The 15,000-nt window shown below is 35.3% G+C and overlaps 2 protein-coding genes across 2 annotated transcripts in view; one reads left to right on the forward strand and one right to left on the reverse strand.

Moving 5' to 3' along the window:
• Nucleotides 1–9,009, reverse strand: part of LOC122262130 (inactive hydroxysteroid dehydrogenase-like protein 1) — a 9,874-nt gene extending 865 nt beyond the window's left edge. The window contains exons 1-7 of the mRNA XM_043030071.2: nucleotides 8,670–9,009; nucleotides 6,704–6,826; nucleotides 6,275–6,385; nucleotides 5,924–6,141; nucleotides 5,300–5,429; nucleotides 4,794–4,891; nucleotides 1–4,002 (exon numbers count right to left, since the gene is read on the reverse strand). The exon at nucleotides 1–4,002 is cut by the window's left edge and continues 865 nt beyond it. Coding sequence (XP_042886005.2) covers nucleotides 3,916–4,002; nucleotides 4,794–4,891; nucleotides 5,300–5,429; nucleotides 5,924–6,141; nucleotides 6,275–6,385; nucleotides 6,704–6,826; nucleotides 8,670–8,880 — 978 coding nt within the window. The 5' untranslated portion in view covers nucleotides 8,881–9,009 and the 3' untranslated portion in view covers nucleotides 1–3,915. The remainder of the gene's footprint in view (nucleotides 4,003–4,793; nucleotides 4,892–5,299; nucleotides 5,430–5,923; nucleotides 6,142–6,274; nucleotides 6,386–6,703; nucleotides 6,827–8,669) is intronic.
• A 2,214-nt stretch (nucleotides 9,010–11,223) lies between these two features.
• LOC122262136 (inactive hydroxysteroid dehydrogenase-like protein 1) overlaps nucleotides 11,224–15,000 on the forward strand; it is a 4,931-nt gene continuing 1,154 nt past the window's right edge. The window contains exons 1-5 of the mRNA XM_043030082.2: nucleotides 11,224–11,483; nucleotides 12,416–12,538; nucleotides 12,803–12,913; nucleotides 13,123–13,343; nucleotides 14,009–14,138. Coding sequence (XP_042886016.2) covers nucleotides 11,294–11,483; nucleotides 12,416–12,538; nucleotides 12,803–12,913; nucleotides 13,123–13,343; nucleotides 14,009–14,138 — 775 coding nt within the window. The 5' untranslated portion in view covers nucleotides 11,224–11,293. The remainder of the gene's footprint in view (nucleotides 11,484–12,415; nucleotides 12,539–12,802; nucleotides 12,914–13,122; nucleotides 13,344–14,008; nucleotides 14,139–15,000) is intronic.

Genomic DNA, 15,000 nt, shown 5'->3' on the forward strand with positions numbered 1-15,000 from the left:
ATACATAAGTATACTGTATATGCCCATGTGTATACCTGCATATTTGTGCAATTCCTTTTACAAGAGCAAAAACTTTATTTCACAATTTCTCATTCTCAAAATCTTTGGTTGAGCAATATGAGATCAGGCAATGCCATAGATTTAAAAATAGAGCATGTCATTGTAAATCATTCAGCTTCATAAAAAAAACATTAAAATAATAAAGCTGATTTTGATTTTCATTCCATTATGAAAATAGCAGCATATAATTCCTTTTTAATAGCACATTTACAAACATTGCTGAAATCAACTGGTGTTATATGTCTATATTAAAAAAAAGCATGACTGATATATACTTTAATATCAAGCTATGGTATAGATCTTATGTCTAAAATAAGCATTCTACAACACTTTAACAATCGGTGAATTCAATCTGTGCTTATATACTGCCACTTACCAACAAGTGCTAAATATTGTGAGTTCTTGTGCATTTAAAAGGCATGGAAATAGGAGGTATTATATTTTATCCTGATTGTGTGTTTCAGCAGTGTATATACAGACATCACAGGGCTTCCAATAGAACCTGTTATTAATACTAGGTTACAAAAAGGAGCTCAAATCAGCAATCAGCTCCTGAAATATTAGGTGAGCAACAATAACAAAATTCCCTGTTAACTTGAACTTCTCTGAATACATAACACTGATAAGCGTGGTCCATCACACACAATGGTCTTGTTGCATAGCTTATCTCATATCACTGAAGATTTAGGCCATCTGCTTTTATAAGTAACTACATCACTACAAGTTTTTGAGCATACAGAATCTATAATTCTATGGGTTCTATGACTATATGGCACCATGATCAAAATATACAGAGAAACAAATTAAGAATAGCAAAATAAAAAATCTATCAAGCATTGAACAAAGATGAATAGGAAGTGATTCACCAAAGATACATTATTAAGGAAGAAGATTCTGCATCATCTAAGAAGCAGGGGTAGAAAATGCAGAGAGGACAGAGAAAAGGTAATTCATAAGAAACGAGAATCGAAACATGAGAACCTTTGTATTTCATGTGACTGTAATTTCTCAAGACACATATGTAAACAAAAAATAAGATATTAATCAATTTCCTCCAACCACTCATTATTAACATTAACTTGGCTACAGGTTATAGAACATGAAATTATAACAGATATAATAAACATGCCTTTTTTATCATATCATACATGTAGTTTTGATTATATACCTTATAGAAGGTATGCCACTTCCATTCCTTATTTATTAAATAAAGTCTTCAAGAGATGTATATATTTCAGACAAAAACAATGTCTATGTACAAAGGAAGAGGGTAATTAAAGAACAGAAAAAAGGCACTATAAATAATAGCTGTAAAATAAATACACTGAAATAAATACTTCCATGATAAATTATCATACAAAACTTAATTAGGAATACTAAATATCCTTTGACTGACCAAAGAGGAACCAAAAATATTCATATACATGTCAAGAGTTAGTAATGAAAACTCAATGCTTTTTTTTCATTCTTTTTCACTTACGATAATTGATAAATTTGAATATCTAACACATTCTCCCACTCATCTTACAAAAATCAACAAAAATCTAAAAAAAGTCAAAATGAAATAAAAAGAAATAAGCAACCAAGAATGAATCAGTAAAGTATATAACCTTTAAAACATCCTCTGTATTCCACTAAATCAAAAAGCCATTAAAAAGGAATAACTAATTACACTCATAACATCTTAAGGCCTCTCTTACTCTTACAGGTGTCATGAAATCGTAACAACAATACCAGCAACAAGTACCAAAATTAATCATACTATTACCATTATTTGGCAAAGTTGCTCACAGCCTGATTTTATTTCCGAACAATCCCTTAAATGCCATAAATAACATGATGAATATATCTATCATGCAAATTATATGCTTGTGCATGAGATGAAATTGGAGGATGGAAATGCAGATTGTCTTGCAAACAATTACACAAGTGCACATGTACCTACCTTGTACCATTAAAAGGTAAGAGACGTACCTATAGTAGTCCGGGTAAATCTACAATGTCACAATTAAACACCTCTGCAGTTTGGTCTATGTAAATATCTATGTATTGAATGTAACAGTTCATAAATCTCATTTGATTTTTAGGGACCCCTTCCACCTACCATATACATTCCTTCAAACAAATCCCTTAACTTCTTAATTGTACATGAAGAGTAGTAATTCCTACAAGGAGGGAAGGCAATAAACATATAAAAATTGACTGCAGACTGAGGGGAATAAAAAAAAAATAACAACAACTGAATTTTGAATGTCAATAACTGGTTCTTCTCAACTTGTAAAAAAAACACAAAAAAACACTGCTTTGGTAAAACATTTATCAAAATGTTGAAAGAATAAACAAAATACAATGCTTCAACTTTACCATATTTTCCTTATTCATCCAGGCAAAGCCACAAAGATATGTGTTTTTGCAGCAACTAATTCACAAGTATCAGTATACCCAGGGAGTTGACTGGGGATAGTGGATGGTGAAGAAGCACAAACTACCACTAAACATTCTAAATGAGAGCCATATTCAAATGTATATCTGGCTCTGACAAGGCATGTCCCAGGCTTACAAAAGGACCTTTTGTGAGGCGTCCCATTTTCAGGATTAAAGTTTAATATCCATAAGTCCAGTAGAAGTAATACCTAACTCATTTTTTGCCTTTTCTTATTTCTTTCACATAACTTCCATCTACTAAGGAAACCAGAATCAATTTTCATATCTTCTTCATCTTTACATAACCACTCCCTTAACTTCACATTTCCATACTCTTTTTAACAAAAGGAAAGACATGTAAAATATTTACACTATATTACCTTCCTTCAGTCAAGCAAGACTCTCAAAGAAGCCAAGAGAGAAACCTGGCAATGCTGCATGTTAAGGTAAAAATCATTCCATTTTCTGTCACAGTGTTATAGGATTACTAATATCACTCACAATACTACTTGCTTAAACTCTTATAAAAATGATAACAATATACTACCAACAATGACAATATATACATCATCTACTGGAATGGTACAGTTTAAATGCATCATAGTCTATGCCACCAGATCTTGCTGCTTTCATTTAAAGGCAAAGTCCAATACATAAAAAATGAATCTCTCCCTTAATTCCTAATCTATATGATGACAATTTATCTTACTGTTAGAATTGCATGCACTGAAAAGTAATGGCCTATTTTTATGTAATTCAATATAACATACACCCAACATAAGATTCCGAGTAAATGTAAGTTAAAATATCAAGCAAAACCAGCTTAAAAATCACTAGTTTCCTATTTAATCAAGCTGCCAGTAAGTAATATCATGCAAAATCCTCTGATGATTGTGTCAGAGTTACAGACTAAAACTGATTATGGCTCAACAGACTCTGAATGGCGATTAATGAATGACTTGAGAAAATTGTAATATATGTCTCATTCATCTGTCAGTAACAATCATTTCCTATTTACTATAAAAAAAACACAAAAATAAATCAAACATTACATAAAAAATTAACAAAAATGACTATAGCCCATCACAGTGTTCATCACAAAAAAATCAGATAATCAATATCCTTCCTCCTTCGTTTAACAATCTATCTTTCGACGAGCAAACTGTAATCCCACCCAACTAACATAACCACCAAAACTATAAAAGAAAAAAAAATTACCATTCCTCTCTTCCAAATCAGAAATCCATAAAACGAGAAAACAAGAAAAAGCAAGTTCACTCGGCGATCTTCTCGTGGCAAATCTCAACAAATCAAACCATATTTTAAAGTGCAGCACTTGTCATTATAATCTTTAATTCTATCTCACTTTTCTCTTTTGCTTGGAAGGATCTATTTGGTGGCCATAAAGTAAGTGCAGCACTTACACCCACTTCATTTTAACTTCTTTTGGCTGAACTCGACCATGTACCTGAAGCCCATTACTATGAACCACTCTGGGAAGAGCTGCAGGAAAGACAACTGCAAAATACAAAATTTGAAGTTAAGTTTTATTTGATACTTATACCTGTTCATTAGGTATGCTATTCACTTACATGAGATACTAACACTCTTGCTCATTGTTTAAAAGTTATCAGTGATTAATTTGCTAAGTCTATAAGATTAAAACTAGCCAGTGTCCAGCTAAATAGTTCTTCTGAATCTAAATCCTTAGGATATTGCTGAATGCTATAATTATGTTTCATATATAGTAAAAAGTTATGGACAGAAAATAAGGACCCTCTCTCTATTGGAAAAAAAATGATAGGAAAAACAAAGAAAATAGAAACAAAGATAGACAGAAACATAGACAATAACATAAAAACAAACAAAAAACAAATGCACAGAGAGAGTGAGAGAGAGAGAGAGAGAGAGAGAGAGAGAGAGAGAGAGAGAGAGAGAGAGAGAGAGAGAGAGAGAGAGAGAGAGAGAGAGAGAGAGAGAGAGAGAGAGAGAGAGAGAGAGAGAGAGAAAGAGAGAGAGAAGAGAGAGAGAGAGAGAGAAAGAGAGAGAGAAGAAGAGAGAGAGAGAAAGAGAGAGAGAGAAAGAGCGAGAAAAAGAGAGAGAGAGAAAGTGAAAGAGAGAGAGAGAAAAGAGAGAAAGAGAGAGAGAAAGAGAGAGAGAGAAAGAGAGAGAGAGAAAGAGAGAGAGAGAAAGAGAGAGAGAGAAAGAGAGAGAGAGAAAGAGAGAGAGAGAGAGAAAGAGAGAGAGAGAAAGAGAGAGAGAGAAAGAGAGAGCAGAATTGGACCGGATAAAAGAGCATACACTCCTACCTGAAGCCCGTGTGTCCAATAGCCAGTAGTGCATTTAGAGTATCCAAGAGTGGCAACAGCACTTGCAGCAAAGCGGTCTGGTGTTGCAGTGAAGAATCCTGTCAATAGGCATAAAACTAAATAGATGATACAACTTGATATCTTATAGATATCTTATAAAAATCTTGAGATTTAGTATCCCTTAAAATGAGAAGCAAATCTTAATGAAAATATGACAAATTATGAGAGATTACAGCAATTATGATAGCTATAGACAAATACATAATATCAAGACAGCTATGGACACATATATAATATTATGACAATTACAGATGCACTTACTGGAGCACATAAGAACTGAATTAATCTACCAAAAGAAAGACTGAAAAATAGCCTCCATTCCTTTGGATTTAAAAGTGAACAATATTTCTAAACTCAAAATAGACACAAAAAAATACAATAATGATCAATAAACACAATCATAAACACACAATCAGCTGAGTTACCTAAAATAAAAATCCCTTTACCTGGTCTGTGAATCCTTTCATCAAAAGCATTCAAGTTGGTGGACACACCTGCCGGCTCTAAGCACTGTACAGTTATCCCTGCTGAGCTATACTCGGCACCAATAGCCTTGGTGAAGCTACTGACAAAGGACTGAAAAATCATGAATGGTTTAATAGGTATAATCTGGTGCATCATGTACATTTGAATATTAATGGATCAAATATAGACTTACAAAATACAATACTAACATTGAACATCTATATGAGCAAAAGAGGGGAAAGGAGCAAGTAGGGGGAGAGGATGGGAGGGAGGATTGAATGATGGAAGGGAGGAAGGAAGGAAGGGAGGAGGGGATAATGGGAGGAAGGAAGGAAGGAAGGAAGGAAGGAAGGAAGGACGGAAGGAAGGAAGGAGGGAAGGAAGGAAGGAGGGAAGACAGGAAGGAAGGAAGACAGGAAGGAAGAAAGGAAGAAAAGAAGAAAGAAAGAAGGAAGAAAGGAAGAAAGGAAGGAGGGAAGACAGGAAGAAAGAAAGGAAGAAAAGAAGAAGGAAAGAAGGAAAGAAGTAAAGAAAAAGAAAAAGAACAAAGGAAAGGAGGAAGACAGAGACAAACAACAAAGCAAGAATAAAAAACTACAATCAACCTTTGTAGCTGCATACAACTGAAGATATGGTAGAGAAAAGTGAGCCACTTCAGACGAAATATTGATAATAGCCCCCTTTTTTCTCTCCACCATCCCAGGCAACACCAACTTCGTCATGGCAGGTACTGTTGCTACATTCACGTTCACATACGCCCAGATGTCCTCATCCGTAAGTCTGTCGAACATCTTTGGAACAACCATCATCCCGACATTGTTAACTGCAAAACAAGAGATTTGTTTAATCAACAGGATACATGAATATATTTCCTAGAATTTAAACATTCATAAGGCAATAAATATAAAGAGCTATAATATGTAACCATAACAGCATTTTTTTGTTGCATGACTTACCTAGAATCCCAATTTCTTTGTCTTTCAAGTGTCTTGCAATATTGTCATACACATGCCGACCCAGGGAAAAGTCTGCTTGTACGATATCTGTCTCAACTCCAAATTCAGCCACTGCAAATGGTTCACATGTTTTGTCACTATTTACATCATAGTCTTCCAAGAAAATGCCTGGGTGTAATGGCATTATCAGGTTGACAAAGTAACTCATAATGTAACAACACTCTAACTGTTATATACACATACACATACACATACACACACACACACACACACACACACACACACACACACACACACACACACACACACACACACACACACACACACACACACACACACACACACACACACACACACACACATATAAATATGCACTAATATTTAGATTCTTCAATTCTAATTTAATCTTGTTTCTAAAACTCTACATACCAATCTCCTCAGCTACTTTCTCCAGCTTCCCTGAAGACCTGGAGACAAGTATTATGTTCATTCCATTTTTTGCAAGCTCTCTGGCATATCCTTTTCCTATGCCATCAGTTGATCCTGTCACAACTGTAAAGATATATAAAAAGGTAATTTTTTTTACTCCTGTGTAAATATATATTGTATTTCAATGCATACTTAGAAAAAAGGAATTTGGATCAAATCTGATAGTAATCCTTCTTTCTTACAAGATTGAAAAACATATCATACGTACCAAATCATAAATTCTATATCTGTAAATTAAAAAACAAAACAAAAAAACATTATACCTAATGAGAGTTGTAGACAATTAAAGAAACAAAAGTAAAATAATGTACTGGCCCTTATTGCATTTTACTAAGCATACAGCTAATTCCTTCTTATGTTTATACTTAAAAAAATAATAATAGTTCTGATAAAAGTAATCAGAACTCTTATATATTGGGCAAACCACCACAATTTGCTACATTTATGATAGGAAAATCTGTCTGGAAATGGATATTTAGCTCACTATGTATGATTGACTGACTTTATTTGTGTATCCTTGTACAGTACATTTTATAGGTATATGCATATGCATCACACCAGTAAGGTACACTGAGTGTCCACTTGAAAACCTCCTGAAGTTCTTCAACCAGTATGAAAAATATGACATACACACCTATTATTATTTTATATTTGACTGATTTTATAACTGATAGATATAACTGCATACCTATTCTATCCATTGGATTTAACAGAGAACACCACAGATATGATCAAAGACATATTTAGAAAAATATTGCAAAATAAATGTGATGCAATAGATATCAACAAAGGCTGGAGAGAAGATAAGTCCCCTTATATGGAGATTGTATTAATTTTTACACATTGCTCATTATACCCTAAATAAAAGATTTTCCATAAGTGCACATTTGACATATCCACTTATCATACTGCATATTGAACATTTCATTTTTTTTTTTGAGATCACAGCAATAAGGGTCATAGTTTCCATACTGATTTCTAATAAAATTCACCCACAATATACCTATTAATCAGATCCTAAAACTTGTCATTATGGAAATATAATACCATCACTATCATGTATACATACTTATAAATTTATACATATATATATAAATATATATATATATGTATATATATATATACACACACACATATATAAATATATATACATATATATATATACATATATATAAATATATATAAATATATATATATACACATATATAAATATATATCAATATATATATACATATATATATATATATATATATACATATATATATATATATATATATATATATATATATATATATATACATAATATAAATATATATAATATATATATATATATATATATATATAATACATATGAATATATATATTATTATATATACATATATCTATATATTATATATATATATATAATATAATATATATATATAATATATATATATATATATATAATATATATATAATATATATATATATTATATATATACATATATATATATACATATATATATATATATATATATATATATATATATATATATATATACAAAATCTATATACAGTACACACACACATATTCTGTAATCCTTTAGTAATTTGGGCAGAATTAAACGCTTTATAGAAAGTAATAAACGATTTGCACAAGACATTCATTATCACAAATATACAGAATGTCATTATATGCGGTTGTTGCCCTTAACTAGAGCACATACAACCAGCTTCAGGTGTCTTGTTAAAAAAAAATACTAAATCTTTATGGAATCTATCATGGTAATATTCTTTTTGTGGGATTATTAAATCCTACAGCACTGTGAAGATAATGATATACGAATCATTCTGTAACTGCTAACAATATTTATAACTATTTCCTCCAATCCCAGATATAACATAGAACCAAAGCCATAAAACATACCTGCCCACTTCCCATAGTCTCCTACCAAATCCTTCCTCCACAATTTGGACCAAAAGTGCACCCTGACGCCTTTCGCGACCTTCCAAAGGAACCTGACAGTCACAGACCCGGCGTAGCATATTCCGATCAGGGCGAACCCCTCCTCTACACGTCTTAAAAAAGGCAGTATCTCATCCAACAGGTATTTCGCTGAATCCACAGCCACTGCCATCTTGAAGGACTTCGAAATTTGACGTCCTCAGGTATGTAAGTGTTCCCGAGTACGTGCTACGCCCCTAATGCAGACCACTTACACCCAAGGCAAGTCTGACTTTACGCCATGTAAACAAATGCACGTGGGTGAGTTGCCACCTTTTGATTTCTAAAGATCGTTTCTAGAAAATGTATTAAGAATTATTCTATATTCAGAAGTAATAATAGTAATTTGTATCTGACAAATATTAGTTACTGCAAAACGGTGATATGTTTTTTTTTATGGAAGAAACCTGTCGCACTGTAGACAGCTAAAACCGAATTCAAAATCTATTCTGTATCGTTATCGTAAGAACACATAATTGCTGCTATTTTATGTGTCCTTATTAGGTAAACTGTCCATCCATGTTACTCTTTGTTATTATACCTTGTTGCTTTTGTGTTCTGCGTGTCTACTATAAAGTGAAAGTTTTTCACACTTTTAGTTAAAAGGAAAAGAAAGTAGCGATGCATGCACATCGACCAAAGTAAGACTCATTCCCACTAAGCAGGAACAAAAGCAAGGATAGAGGGAGAGACCCTAGAAGGTCGGAAATCATTCTTCTCCCCCCCTCTCTCTCCTCACTCTCATTCTCATTCTCACTCTCACTCTCACTCTCACTCTCACTCCCACTCCCACTCCCACTTCCACACCCACACCCACACCCACACCCACTCCCACTCCCACTCCCACTTCCACTTCCACTTCCACTTCCACTCCCACTCCCACTCCCACTCCTACTCCTACTTCCACACCCACTCCCACTCCCACTCCCACTCTCACTCTCACTCTCACCCTCTCTGATGTATAGTGCTTTGCTGCTGCATGTGGAATGGGATGTTATATGTAATAATTATGTATAAACTAATGTTCGCGTGTGGAATAGGATGTTGGATGCAGTAAACAAACTTGTGATCGCATGTGGTATGGATTGTTGTATGTAATATGTATGAATTATAGTTCAGGTATTTGGTGCATCTCTGAAATATTGTTGTTCTGACTGTGGCGTCTCTCGCTCTTTTACTCGCTTCCTCTCTCTTTCACTTTACGTTCCCTCCTTGTCTTTCTTGTAATATTTTCCTCCTCTGATGCAGCTGCTAGTATGGTCTCGGGTTAAAGCGGTCTTTCTACTCCGGAATGGTGTTAAATACTTCTCCACGGTATAATGACTTTGGAAAGTACATAAAAGCTGCCAGAATCTTTATATTATGTCATACAGCAATGATCATATCTACTAGAGGCGCATATGATTAGACTCGAGTGACACTCTCTCTCTCTCTCTCTCTCTCTCTCTCTCTCTCTCTCTCTCTCTTTCCGTCGCAATTTTCAGGACACAGCATAGTTGTGACCATCTGGATATGATAAACAGGCGTGTTTTCTTACTGTATCAGGCTTATAGCATTATTTATTAACGGGTTTTATGCTCCAATTACTTTCTCTTCAACTTGTTTCTAAAGATAATACTTGCTAGACTGGGCACAATGGAAATCATGATAATGCTTCAAGGTGAAAAAGAGAGGAATTTTGTTATGATGACGGTAATACTACCACACACACGCGCGCGCGCGCGCACGCACACACACACACACACACACACACACACACACACACACACACACACACACACACACACACACACACACACACACACACACACACACACACACACACACACACACACACACACACACACACACACACTGGTCAACTATATGCAAGAAACATTCAAGTATACTTACTATTTTTTATTCAGGTATGAACAATATAATACGTTAGTCTCTCAAACATTTTTCAGACATGCCTGAGGAGGCTGCCGATTCTCATTTTAGGTTATGTGAAATTGTGATTTTTTGTATCGTATTGTGATAATAAGTAGATGCATTGCTGTGTATAGTTACGTTTTTCAATTGCATTTCATCAGTTTTGTTATAAAGTTCAGGTATCGGTGGTTTAAAACTCATTTTATGTTGATTATAGGCCTGCATTGTCTCCACGACGAAGGTGATGATTTGGAGAGGAATTTACGTCTTCCAGTGGTGTCTTCCGAGAAATTTCAGGAAGCATGCATTTTGCATTATGCAATCTAGCAATGTGTCTGAAACCGTCAACAATTGCAAGTGGGCAATACATGAAAGGATCCTTTAATTAAGCGACTGTATGGTTTAACAATGTCTTTCTTTGGAATTTGATGATTGTCTTGTGCGTCTAATTGTAAAAAAAATGATAATAATAATAAAATAAAAATAAGTTTAGGAATCCAGAGCCAAATATATCCCAGAGAGCTATTGGTTCGTTCAAGGTTGTGTTGCTTGCTTGGAACTCTTTTCCTCTTAGGACAGATCACTTGAGTCTCCTCTCTCCTTAGCAACGGGCCACGGCGCGCACAGGAAACATGGAAACGGGGGATTTTCAGTTATTCCCATATCCAAATGCCTTACTAAATATCATTACACTTGTTGGTCTTCTGAGTGTTGTGAAATTCGTCTCGGTTACGACATGGAACTTGGCAGTGGGTCTGAGAGCTCATGTGTGGTCCAAGATGCGGAATAAGAATTTCGTTGCGACTTACGGAAAGTGGGCAGGTAAGGTTATGCAAGGCGTATGCAATGAGAGCACTTATTTGAATAATAACTATGATTTACTTTACTATAGCTTTAAAATGTGCTCTTGTTAATAATATACTTACATTTAGTATGTGTTTCTCGAAGGGTCTCACTAATCTTCTGTAGTAATTATGCCAAGTATGACCTGAGGCATTGTCAAAAGGCTCATAGATATATTTTCTTAAATTATCTTATTCAACCTCCCATTCAATAAACACCATACGAACACTAACAGCTGCAAGATTCATGCATATCAACTTGGTGAATGACTCACGTTAGATGAATGCAAAAACTTTGCTTACAGTCGAGTACAGACCACATATATATGTTTTATACGTATTACCCGCTCGGCAGCTCACATGAACGTAAATTGATATTATTAAAGGGCAATAAAACCAGGCACTGTCACGTTAGAAATAAATGAATGAGTAAACTGACGTACAAAGTTTATAAACGAAACGAAAAATCAGTGTGATTTCACCGCGCGTACCCAGAGAGAGAGCACATGCCTTTCTACTTAATGTCCTAATCTGCAACCTCCATCTTGGCCTTCAACTTGATCCTGAGTTTGACCTTCAATAGTAAACCAGATGGTCAAGGGAGCTGGTGGTCTCACACATCCATTTTCTTTACCAATGAAAATGATGATGTTGACGGGTAAACTAATCAAGACCTTTAAATGGTGGTATCTCTGCACTTCACACTGATATTTTTTTCTTATCTTGTCATTACAGCAGTTGACTTCTCTTCACTTCATCAGAAGCGCTTTTTATTTATTTATTATTATCATTTTTTTGTATATTCTTTCTCTCTTGCCCTAAACCCCCACACACCCGCGGCCATACTTCCATCTCTCAGCTCCCCCCCCTCCCCCACACAAAAATAATAATAATAACAATTTTTGTTCACAGTCGTTACAGGAAGTTCCGACGGCATTGGGGAGGCCTATGCTCATGAACTCGCTAAAAAAGGGATGAACCTGCTCTTGATTTCTCGGACGATGGAGAAACTGCAGAAAGTCAAGGAAGAGATCGGTGAGTCGTCTCTTTTTTTTCGAAATAACAATGACTGGAAGTTATGTTGATTGTCCACTAGGTATCAAGTATCTTCTGATTTTTGCGTTGATCCAGAATTATGATCTTAATCATCGTAATTCTTCTCATATTTTTTTTTTTTTTTTTTTTTAATCAAATGTTGAATGTATTACTTTTTTCAAGAAATCATTATACGGGTATCACGTGCTCCCTATGTTTATATATGTGTTCGTGCTATATCATAACCTTATTTCTTTTCATCAGACAAAGAGTCTGGAGTAGAAGTAGAGATAATGCAAGTAGACTTCAGCCACGGGAAACATGTTTACGAAGAGATTGAAGAACGTATAAGAGGAAAGGAGATCGGTCTTTTAGGTATATATTAAAGATCTTCATTCTGATATTATATTTACATGCATATAATAGTTGAATCCTTACATTACAAATACAGTCAGAAACAAGATATATCGTATTTAAATCATATCAGGAAATATCAAGTACTAGCGTTATTATTACTGAGAAAAGTTTCGGCTGAATGATCACCTTTCGCCATGACCATAAACCCTAACCTTTCCCTTTAACAGTGAACAACGTGGCCGTCATACTACCTTATCCCATGGATTTTTGCGAAGTCAATGACCATCAACTTTGGAGCCATGTCAATGTCAATGTTGCATCTCCCTTGGCAATGACAAGGATGATTCTGCCTGCAATGGTTGAACGCTGCAAAGGAGCCATCGTCAACATCGCTTCCATTTACAGCCGGTATCCTGTACCTATGATGCAAATATATTCGGCCTCCAAGGTGAAGCATTTGGTTGTTATATATATGCACACATGCACGTATTTGTATGTGTATGTGTGTAAGTATTAATCTGAAAAAATATTGATATCATGAATACTGGAAATATTCATCCAAGCTGTCCATACCACCAGTGTAATATTATTTAAAGTTTTTTTTCTTGACTTTTATATATTCGTTTCCTTTATTTGTTTATTACCATCATTATGATGGGGATGATAATTATGATGATGATTGTTGTAATAATTATTATTATTGTTGTTGTTGTTATTATTGTTATTATTACTGTTATCATCGTTGACATTATTATCATTATAATTATTATTATTATCGCCATAAATATTGTAGTAATTACCATTATGATGTCTTTTTTTGTTGTTGTTACGACTTTTGTTATTACCAACAATAACATTATGATTATCTTTAGTACTAGTTTCAAGCGTCACCATCATCATTATTATCATTACTATAATTATGGCCATTACCACCATTCTTATCCTTATTAACATCAACATCATCATTATGAATATTACTATCATTACCGTCATCGTTATAATTAATATTCAATCTAATTCAGTTATCTGACGGTGATAATAATTGATAATGCAGACATGACTCTTAATAAATGAATCACTCTCCATTTTCAAACTTTTGTGTTTTTCTTACAGGCTTTTGTAGAGTTCTTCTCAGTGGCTTTAGAGGCAGAATATGACCAATCTGGCGTGACGATTCAGACAATTACTCCTGCCTACGTGTCAACCAACATGACTAAATATTCTGAAAAGATCCACAAACCAAGTAAGATTTGCCATTGTTTACTTATATATATATTTCTCTCTCTCTCTCTCTCTCTCTCTCTCTCTCTCTCTCTCTCTCTCTCTCTCTCTCTCTCTCTCTCTCTCTCTCTCTCTCTCTCTCTCTCTCTCTCTCTCTCTCTCTCTCTCTCTCTCTCTCTCTCTCTCTCTCTTTCTCCTCTTTCTCTCTCTCTCCTCTCTCTCTCTCTCTCTCCTTCTCCTCCTCTCTCTCTCTCTCTCTCTCTCTCTCTCTCTCTCTCTCTCTCTCTCTCTCTCTCTCTCTCTCTCTCTCTATCTCTCTTCTCTCTTCTCTCTTCTCTCTTCTCCCTCTTCTCTCTTCTCTCCTCTCTCTCCTCTCTCTCTCTCTCTCTCTCTCTCTCTCTCTCTCTCTCTCTCTCTCTCTCTCTCTCTCTCTCTCCCTCTCTCTCTCTCTTCTCTCTCTCTCTTCTCTCTCTCTCTTCTCTCTCTCTCTCCTCTCTCTCCTCTCTCTCCTCTCTCTCTCTCTCTCTCTCCCCCCCCCCCTCTCTCTCTCTCTTCTTCTCCTCCTCTCTCCTCTCCTCCTCTCTCTCTCTCTCTCTCTCTCTCCCTCTCCTCTCTCTCTCTCTCTCTCTCTCTCTCTCTCTCTCTCTCTCTCTCTCTCTCTCTCTCTCTCTCTCCTCTCTCTCTCTCTCTCTCCTCTCTCTCTCTCTCTCCCCTCTCTCTCTTCTTTCTCCTCTCTCTCTCTTCTTTCTCCTCTTTCTCCTCTCTCTCCTCTCTCTCTCTCTCCTCTCTTCTCTCTCCCTCCTCTCCCCTCTCTCCCTCTCTCCTCCCTCTCTCCTCTCTCTCTCTCTTCTCTCTCTCCTCCTCTCCTCTCTCTCTCCCTCTCT

Source organism: Penaeus japonicus, unplaced genomic scaffold (genome assembly GCF_977035675.1).
Source record: "Penaeus japonicus unplaced genomic scaffold, GWHDUDI00000001_assembly GWHDUDI00000016, whole genome shotgun sequence".
In the NCBI taxonomy this organism is placed as follows: Eukaryota; Metazoa; Arthropoda; class Malacostraca; order Decapoda; family Penaeidae; genus Penaeus; species Penaeus japonicus.